The sequence below is a fragment of the Populus trichocarpa genome, chromosome 2, assembly GCF_000002775.5.
Source record: "Populus trichocarpa isolate Nisqually-1 chromosome 2, P.trichocarpa_v4.1, whole genome shotgun sequence".
Lineage (NCBI taxonomy): Eukaryota > Viridiplantae > Streptophyta > Magnoliopsida > Malpighiales > Salicaceae > Populus > Populus trichocarpa.
The window spans coordinates 6324215-6334516 of NC_037286.2; the positions used below are offsets into that span (position 1 = coordinate 6324215).

A 10302-nucleotide genomic window follows, 5' to 3' on the forward strand; every position below is an offset into this window, starting at 1 on the left:
CCAAGTATATTAACACATTTTACAGGTATTCAAAACTTTTATTGTAAGCATAAATTTATTGGATAAAAAAAAAATCCAAGCATATTAACATATTAATTAACCATTATCTCAAATACTAAATAACTTTTTATATATATCTTAAATTTTAAAACATTGTCACATAGTCTGAATTGAACTCAGATGAACACCTGACCTTCCCAAACCTCTTTTCCTCTTTTCCAAGTGCCATTCACGCTACTCTAGCGGGTCCAATAACAAAAGTTATCAAAAAAATTTGAAATAGTTAATCTCCAGGTAAGATTCTACCCCCATTTGAAACCGGTCCGCTTCCAAACGGGCCAGCTGTTTCACTCTCTTCCCTCGCTGGATTCCCCGTCAAGCACCCCCGCCACATGTTTCACACACTGCATTTACTCCACGTGTCAATCCAGAATCCTTCACATCACCGCCTGTACGACCCGGCGGCGATCTCTGCTTTTTCTCCCCTGCATCTTACCACATAGAAACAAAACCCGTCTAAAAGAAGAGACAGAGTCATAACTCATCAACCAACCGCTTTGTATTTAAACTGCCCCGTCTTTACACATATCAGATTGCGGTCGCTTCTTTAAATTTCCATTTCCAATTTCTAAAAGAAAAGTCTAGTCGGGTTCTTTTTCTCTGTGGTCACTTCTTCTCTACCGATTTAATTTCTCCCATTTATAATTCTCTTTTCAAAATCCTTGCTGATAATCATCATCATCATCATCATTAAATGCAAAATTAATAGCCTTTTTTTTTCACATTCTCTGTAACCGTTTTCCTAACAATTTTCCGCTTGTAACCGTCATGAATAATAATAAGCTTCTCACTTCCACCACCACCCGCTGCTGTCATGTCACCATTTCTCCAATAACCGTCGGGTTGTCCGTTGATTTGTGTTGAGAAGTTTCCTTATGCATCCGCTTTGCTGCATCTCCACCGTGTCCGATCACTCGCCGGCGAATCTATCGATGGCAGTCACCGCCAGATCCGACCCCGGATCAACCACCGTTCATCCACAAATTCAAATTCAAATCCAAAACCACAACCAACACAACACTAATCATTTCTCAAACCACCACCACCACAACCACAGCACCGCCAGCAACTGCAGCAGCAGCAACGGAACAGATGGTAACAAAAGTAACAGGACGAGTCACCAGAGGGAGCAACCACTTGTACAGGTGGATGTGAAGATAAATGATATAGTAGGGAATGGGATATCGGGGGTTTTATATAAGTGGGTGAACTACGGGAAAGGTTGGAGGCCGAGATGGTTCGTTTTGCAAGATGGAGTGTTGTCGTATTATAAAATTCATGGACCTGATAAGATTTTCGTTAATCAAGAGACCGAGAAAGGATCCAAAGTTATCGGTGAAGAATCTATGAGACGTATTTCTAGGCCTAAGAATGGGAATTCGCAGAATAGGCGTAAGCCTGTTGGTGAAATTCACCTCAAGGTGAATATATGATAATTTTTGTTTTTCAATTTTCAATGGCCTCTTGGATTTGGATTGTCAATTATTCTTACTGCGATTTGTTATCTTTTGTTTCTTCTAATGGAAGATTTTACTTTCGATGAAAATTTAGTGGAATCATGTGATTTTCCCCCAACTTTCAGTTATATTCTCTCTAAATCAATTTTATTCATTTATCAGAATAGGAATTGTCTTTTTTTTTATGGTTTCTCCCATTAAATCTCAATTTATGTTTTTAGGTATCATCAATCCGCGAGAGCAGATCAGATGACAAGAGGTTCTCAATATTTACTGGCACAAAGAGGCTGCACTTGAGAGCAGAGACACGTGAGGATCGCTTGGCATGGATGGAAGCATTGCAGGCTGTGAAGGATATGTTCCCTCGTATGTCTAACAGTGAACTAATGGCTCCTTTGGACAATGTGGCTGTCTCAACAGAGAAGCTGAGGCAGCGGCTTCAAGAGGAGGGAGTCAGGGAGGAGGTGATACAGGATGGCGAGCAGATCATGAGGACTGAGTTTGCAGCGCTGCAGAACCAGATAGTGCTTCTCAAGCAGAAGCAATGGCTTCTCATCGACACGCTTCGCCAGCTAGAGGTACATGTTATGAAAAGTACAAAAGAAAATGCCATTGGAATTCGGAATTCTACTTCTTGTGCTTCTACAGTTTCTTCTACCATGCAGAGTCGTGCAAATTCCATCTGATTTCTTTAGATATCTATAGGTGGGGTGGTTTTTTGCATCTGTGTCGGTAAGTAGAGATGCACTTTGTTGATTCTTTTACGTGATTCTTTTGTATAGAAGTTCATTTGGAGAGGGTTTATGTGTTAACATTTGTGTATTATTCAGGCAATGATCAATATTTTATATTCCTTTTGGAAGAGAAGAAGAAGAAGAATTAACTAGGATTTCATATGAGAATGCTAGATAGGAGGTTACTTACACAATTCTGACTTTTAGAGTTCAGGTTCTCCATTTTATTCTATCTGTTAGTCTAGAAGAGGCCTCATCATGTCTTTCTCTCACATCCTGAGAAATTATCGTAATGGTAAAATGAAACGAGGTATACCATTTACATGGTAGCAGATTCCTTCGCAGATGACATATTTTCCTGAGTTCAAAGTCATGTTTGCTAGGCAATGAGTTGTCGTTCTACTAGCTTTCTTGTCCCTTCTTCCTTCAAAAACCTAAAGTTTGAACCTCTCCTTTGTAACAAAAAAAAGGTCATGTATGCTAACCAGACAGATACATCTAGCTTGGTTTTTTTACCATGATTTATACACCCAGTGTATATTTTTTTCTCCTAACATGCACTTTGGTGGCATACAAAGTTGTATTTTTTAAGTTTTTATTGTATATAGGTAATTTATTTCTCTCATAATGGCAAACTCTTATAGACGTTCATAGTATCTTTTATTAAGAAAATTCTATATTTTATACTTTTATAAGTTAATTTCTCGCTTTTCGCAAGTGTAAGAAGTACCTTGCCAATGTGTGCATTTAGATACCATTATCATATTTTTACCTGAAAGTATTTAATCTCTGGAAAAAAAAATATTTTACTAGTATTATTAGCTATTCAGTCTAGCAGCAGAAGTTTCTAGGAAATTATTTCAATTTGGTTGCCTTGACAACATTAAAAATTGTAAAAGAAACAGTGATATTTGCAAATCAGGTGATTGTCTCGGTGGAGATTGTGTTTTTAATGGTGTTGTTTTTACTGGTTGTTGTGGAAATCAAAGATGAAATACTGGTTTATGAGAGTGCCGTCACCAAGTGCTTTGGTACATGACTTGTTAAGTGAGTTCGGCCACTCTAGAGATTTTTCTTTCCAATCAGTTGAGTTTTCTAAGCAATCTATTTGGCTCCGACCATATATGTGCTCTATATAGGCTGGGGACTTGCTTGTTCATCCATGCTTTCTTTGTGCATGGGGAGTATGCATTTTGTAGTGCTGTACAGATACACATCATCATCACTTAAACATTTTCTTTGGCAGAATATTATTGAAGCCTTGGGTTCAGTAGTGAGGTTTGCAGGAGTGGTTCCTGCGAATTACTATTGTCATCATCACTCAGCTTTTGACAACATCTCCTTAAGTTCACTCCCTTAATGAACTCTCCAATTTCCTTGCTTACCCTGTGTTCCAAACTTGGTATTGTAAAACAGATTCTATTGAAGCTGGTGAGTGTTGCAAACAAACAGATCTTGGTTTTCCTATGGTGGAACTTGTAGCCCACCTGCGAACTTCTCCCACAATGACTATGAGGAACTTGTTGACTTCAAAATTTATAGTATTAATTTTATTTTTTAAGGATTTCTTTCATTTTCCGCTCCAGGAGGATGGTTGTGCAACTTGCCAGTGTTTCTGAGGTTTTATACTCAGTTTTATCCAGGTTTTCTGCTAAATTATATATCTGCAGCAATGAAATTTTTAATTTTTTTGCAAGTACGCTTAACCTTGTCGTTTTTTAAGATGGCTTTTCTATTGCATTAGAATTCTGCCATACCATTATGTATTATTTTTTTTTAGATATTTTCTTGATCTTCAGTAACTCGATGCTACAACCCACTTGGGTAAGGCAAGAAAGCTGATGTAGAATTAGACCTAAAAACTATACTACGTTGGCCCCACATCAGTAAGATTTTTCATGTCAAGGATTGCTCAAGTTATAGCCAAAAAAAATAAAATTCCATCCCATATGTTCTCTGTTATTTTACTGGGAGGTATAAGGTAGAGAATTGTTCAACTTTGCAGTAGGAAGGAAAGATCAAAGTTCAATATTTGCTACTTTCTCACACATGATGAGGTTTGTATGCTACAGTAAAGTTTGTGAACTGCTTAGAAGTTGATTCGATGAATTTTTAACATTTTATGCATCTTACAGTTTTGATGTTATACCTGAGGCTAAGGATTGATTGCCTAATGGAATTATGGGCTATAACATCGTATCCTTTCTTTAATATTTTACCATTGTTTCCATAAAGATCCTTGCTTACTTTGTAAACATCTGTGAGGTGCATATCTTCTCTCCATGCTTTGATTCCCGATTTGCATTTTGTTCCTTTGCTTGCAATATGAATGTTTGCTTTTATTTGATGAATCAGATGATTAGCCAATTAAATTTTACTGTTCTAGTATTAATGATTTTTTTTTCAGTTATTGATTGCATTTGCATTTTGAATGTATGTTTTATTTTAGTAAGAGTTGACTAAATGCTGCATCAGTTTCTGTTACAAGGTTTCAATCTTAAATATTTCCATGTGTAACCCGGGAGCTGCTTTTGTTTTGTATTATGCAGACAGAAAAGGTTGACTTGGAGAATACAGTAGTTGATGAGAGCCAAAGACAGTTGAACGATCAACGCACATCTTCTTCCACTCTGCCACAAGACAAATTTAGTGGTAAGTTCTGCAATAAAATTTTTTAACATCAAGAGCTGATTTTGTAAGACACTGTGATTCATATACCAATATGCCAATACTTGATTGGTGTTTAGGTCCTGTCATAGTCCAGTATATTCTTCTGTTAGTAAATGAACTCAGCATTTCTGGATTACCTGAGAGATGTATATGATTGTCATGAGAATATCATGCCCGGGTACTAAATATCCGAAAACCAGTTTGGTGCCTGATTCTCAACAGGCCACTCTATGGCATGTGTCTTACTGAAAACTAATATTTGTTAAACATTGAAACCTTTAAGACACAACAGCCTCTGACAGAAGGGTCATGATATTATTACTTGGAATCTGGGATTATTTCTATTCTCCTCAACTGAACAATGTAAGGTGTAACTGGCAGCATATAGCATCATCTAGTGTCTCGGTCTGGTTTTCATGTTGTTCTTATGAACAGAATGATTTTGCTGTATTGTGGTAGTGTGCTGATTCAACTTGTAACAATAGGTCAGCTTTTGTTTTATTTTTGTGCATTACATTGTAATTGCTGGTTGTTTGTGGAAGTCTAAATGTGTCAATGCTTGTTTTTACCTTTCAATTTCTTCTTTCATCATTGTGGCTCTTTAATTTTCTGATTTTAATCATCTTTGAAATGGTTTTATGTATTTTTTAAATTTATCATCTTGCCTCTCTCTATGGATGCTTTGAAATTTGATTCTCATTTGTTTCTTTTCTCGAAGCAAGTGTCAGTGAATCTGATGATGATAATGAAAGAGTTGATGCTGCAGAGGAAGAGACGGATGATGAAGAGAATACATTCTTTGACACCCGTGATTTTCTATCATCGGGTTCTTTTAAAAGTAACGAGTCTGGTTTCCGAACATCATCATTCTCTTCGGATGATGAAGGGTTTTTTTCTCTAGAATCAGAAGATTGCATTGATCCTTCAATTAGATCTGTTGGCTCAAACTATCCTTACATTAAGCGTCGTAAGAAGTTACCTGACCCAATTGAAAAAGAAAAAGGTGTCAGTCTATGGTCGATGATTAAGGATAACATTGGGAAGGACCTTACCAAAGTTTGCCTTCCTGTTTACTTCAATGAGCCTCTCTCTTCGTTACAAAAATGCTTTGAAGATTTGGAATACTCGTATCTTCTTGATCGGGCATATGAATGGGGAAAACAGGTCAGTTTATGTGTTAGATTTTCATGCTATTCTTTTTCTTCCACAAAATGGTAATTAGCTCTATTATTGGTTATGCATGTCACTTTAACAAAGCTGTGCGACTTCATAACTGGTTTTGTTCTATATCAGTTGGATGCAAATTTATGTATAGCTTCTATTAAAGTACCTGCTGTATCTTTTGCCCATTTAGTTTATGTTTCTCAAATGATTTGTTGTTTCCTCAGCCATATTTTTAGTTACCCATCACAAGAAAAATCTATCTTTGTGTGAATTCTAAGAGGATTATTGGATGGTGAATGATAGAATTTCCTTTCAACCTAACTCTTAGATATAAATAGCATGTTACCGTAACTATTACCTTTTTCTACTTACGTCCTATTAAAGAACCATCTCAACCAAAAAGTATAAGTTGTTAGGAGAGGTCCCAAGATATAATTTATATTATTCTTTAACACACATTCTTAAGTAAAAGCCTACACTACCTTGTGTTATTAGTTAATTTTAATTAGAAAAAAGAATGAGAGATGTAAAATTCGAATTTTTGATAACCTTATGGTTATTAAAACTTCTGATATTATATCAAAAAATAATCTCAACTGAAAAGCTTAAACTCTTAGATGAGACTCCAAGATATGTTTTATATTATTCTCTAAATATACCCATCTTAGAAACCCATTGCTTTTTCTTAAACTTCTGATTCAGCATCTTAGAGTGAACATACTTTTCCTGAAAAATAAGTTGAACCATGAAACTTCTATCTTGGATTCTGGTAATCTGGTTATGTCCTCATAACTGTTTGCCTTTCAGATTTACAATTTGATTCAATGCAGCAGGATCATGGATTGTGCTCGTTATTTTAGTATGTAGTGAGACCATGTGCATGTTGCATATATGAACTTTTTTCGGGTTTGCTCTTGCATGTATTCTGTACATTCAAGGCTGCACCCTGTGGAATGCTTATCTTAGATGTCAAATATTCATGCTCCAAAAAAAATAGTGGTGGGTATAGATGGGCCTCCTGATTTTTGTTTTTTTATCATTGCAAATGCTGCACACTTCTGTGTTTCGTGTTTGCACTTAAGCTGGTTAGTCTCTAAGCGTCGTCTCACTCTTTCTATGAGATAAGCCTGTGCAGCTCTTAACTTTCTGATCCATGGAGTGCTTGGTGTTCATACTTAAGGCATAGTAACCTCCAATGGTTCCATCTTTTCTTATATGAAATAAACCTCTGTGGCATTTCTTTCCCTAAACCATGGTCATTGAATTTCCTTCTGTTCAGGGTAACAGTCTTATGAGGATTCTTAATGTGGCTGCTTTTGCTGTTTCTGGATATGCTTCAACTGAAGGAAGAGTTTGCAAACCTTTTAATCCATTATTAGGGGAAACATATGAGGCCGACTATCCAGATAAGGGCCTCCGGTTTTTCTCAGAAAAGGTTTGTTATCAACTTCTGAGAGTTCAAATTAACTGTTTGATCTGATCTATTCTCTTCTAATCTTTTTTTGTGCATATGTATGTCAGAATGAAAATAGCTCGAGTACTACAAATCCTAAACTTTGATTCAAAGATGGTTTTATAAAATTGAAAAAAAAAGAGAAGCTGCTTGTTTAGTAAGCTCCTGTTTTATGACTTCATATTGTAGCGCACTAATAAGTCTATAGGGATTATTACCATGGGGAAGGTGGGGTTTGGTTTGTTGAAATCTCTCTAATGTGTAACATTTTGAACTTGATAATATGGTATCGTGTATACTGTATCATGTCCAGTGAGAGTGCAGGGGTTGCTAGTTTTATTATTTTTGTGCAATGAGAAAAATGTTGGGAAATGACGAGGAGCCTTATTAGAGCGAAGAAACAAAATAAATATGTAGAATTTATGGGTTATTTAACTGTGAGGATCGTATCATCATATAATTGGGGTTGTTACTAATGGTAGATGTTTTCTTCCCTTTTGACGGAGAAATTGGCTCAGAGTTGTTACGATGCAAGAGCCAAAAGTGCATGCACAGTGTCCCATGCTCTCTTCTTCATTCTTCCCTGGAAGACTCCTATTTACCCAGCTCTTTCACATAAGGGTCAATTTTATTATAATGGCCTTGAATGTTTTCCTTCTTTCATTGTTGAGTATTAAGTATCTATTTTTTATGTAACTTTTGATGTCAGGTCAGTCATCACCCCATGATTGTCGCATGCCATTGTGTGGGTACAGGATGGAAATTTTGGGGTGATAGCAATCTAAAAAGCAAATTTTGGGGTCGCTCGATTCAGCTTGATCCCGTTGGAGTTTTGACCTTGGAATTTGATGACGGAGAAGTCTTCCAATGGAGTAAGGTATAAATCAAGACGTCTTTTCCTTTTCCTTTCTTTTTTCATGTTCCAATTGAAAGTAGACATTTTATTTCAGGTTACAACATCAATATACAATCTTATACTAGGAAAATTGTACTGTGATCACTATGGTACAATGCGATTAGAAGGAAATTGTGGGTATTCATGTAAGCTGAAATTCAAGGAGCAGTCTATTATAGACCGAAATCCTCACCAGGTGCGTGCTTTCTTTCTTTCTCGAATGATTGTCCAGATGACTTCAGTTATGTTTATACAAACGTAATTTTCAGGTACAGGGAGTAGTTCAAGATAGGCATGGTAAAACAGTGGCAACTCTTTTTGGAAAATGGGATGAGAGCGTGTATTACATGAATGGTGACTTTTCCGGGAAGGGAAAAGGATTTGAGTCTACGAAAGAAGCTCATATGCTCTGGAAGCGAAGTAAACCTCCCAGATTTCCCACCAGATACAATTTGACACGCTTTGCCATTACATTGAATGAGCTCACTCCTGGACTTGAGGTACTTTTATATGCATTAGCAATTTTGTAGCTTGGTTTCTTGTTCGTCTGGCAACATTTACTGGGGGGAAATCTAGGTATATACACTTCCAGTATGCTTTAACATGCATGTTTATGAATTAATGACTCCCCCTGTTTATCAACTTTTCCAGTTCATTGGTTTTGATTGCTGGCCTCTTCTTATGTGCAGGAAAAGTTGCCTCCCACAGATTCAAGGCTTAGACCCGATCAAAGGTACTTGGAAAATGGTGAATTTGATATGGCAAATTCAGAGAAATTACGGCTAGAGCAACGTCAGCGCCAGGTAACATGCACAATGCTTTTCTCCGTTGTAGAATGAATTCTACATGTAGACAGTTCTAGATACTTGCATGTTTAGTTGCAATTTTATAGCAATAGAAATAATACAATGGGGTATTTCTACTGTTATCTTTCACTGCTGATGTGCTTAGTCAACTTTTTCTTTGTGGTTTTGATGGTAGTGTGATGGAATGTTGTTTTAATATGGATTCCAGGCCCGAAAGATGCAAGAGCGGGGTTGGCAGCCGCGGTGGTTTGCAAAGGATAAAGGAAGTGATGCATACCATTATGTTGGCGGGTATTGGGAGGCAAGAGACAAGGGAGATTGGGATTCGTGCCCTGATATATTTGGCCAGATTCCTATCGATCAGCTCTTTGATTAAAATCACAATTGCCTTCTTTCTGTTGTCAATCCTTGATTCATTTTTTTGGTGGAAGTAGTGGATGACTGCTGATGTGAGCAGTCCAGCTGCCCCATGATATCCAATGTAAGTAAATTAAAAATCGGTTCAGTAAAAGAGTTTTTTCCTGACCTCCCTCGTCTAGATATTAATCGAAATCTAGCCCAAAGTGGAGCCGGCGGAACCACGTCCACTGAAAAGAAGCAGACCCTTTTTTTTTTTCTCGGAGAATGCATGTGTGGCCATACATCTACCTCCAGCAGAATTTGATCTTATTTTACTGGTTTGGCCCGCGCTTACATTCCATTACTAGCTTATTAACCTATCGGAGTTCTTCTAGGTTTTATATTTTAAATCCATAGCTCAGAATTTTCCATCTAAAGTTTCAGCTCATTTTTTTTTAAAAAAAAAAATGAAATACAAGTCCCGAGAAAGAGCAGAAAGGTCAGTCCCAACTCCCCCATGGGTGGTGGTTTTGAGGGTGGTTTTCTTGAAATATGACATTCAATTGGTTGAAAGAACGGGGTGGCACGGAACTGTTTTTACCATTGAACCGTTCCAATAGATGTAGACTTCCATTCCATTCGCTTCTTTGATTTGGTTATTGTGCTCAACTGCCAGTTATTCCAAGTCTAGTCGAATGTTCTACAGGGTGATAAATAGTTCTTT

The 10302-nt window shown here is 37.0% G+C and overlaps 1 protein-coding gene across 1 annotated transcript; it reads left to right on the forward strand.

Annotated features, from left to right (window-relative positions):
• Positions 1-355: 355 nt before the first annotated feature.
• On the forward strand, positions 356-9766 carry LOC7463177 (oxysterol-binding protein-related protein 1C). The gene is made up of 10 exons (XM_024595420.2): positions 356-1481; positions 1739-2095; positions 4801-4903; positions 5640-6085; positions 7365-7520; positions 8248-8415; positions 8489-8629; positions 8703-8933; positions 9123-9236; positions 9448-9766. The coding sequence occupies exons 1-10, from the start codon at positions 936-938 to the stop codon at positions 9613-9615; spliced, it is 2430 nt and encodes an 809-aa protein (XP_024451188.2). The 5' UTR covers positions 356-935; the 3' UTR covers positions 9616-9766.
• The last annotated feature ends 536 nt before the right edge of the window (positions 9767-10302 follow it).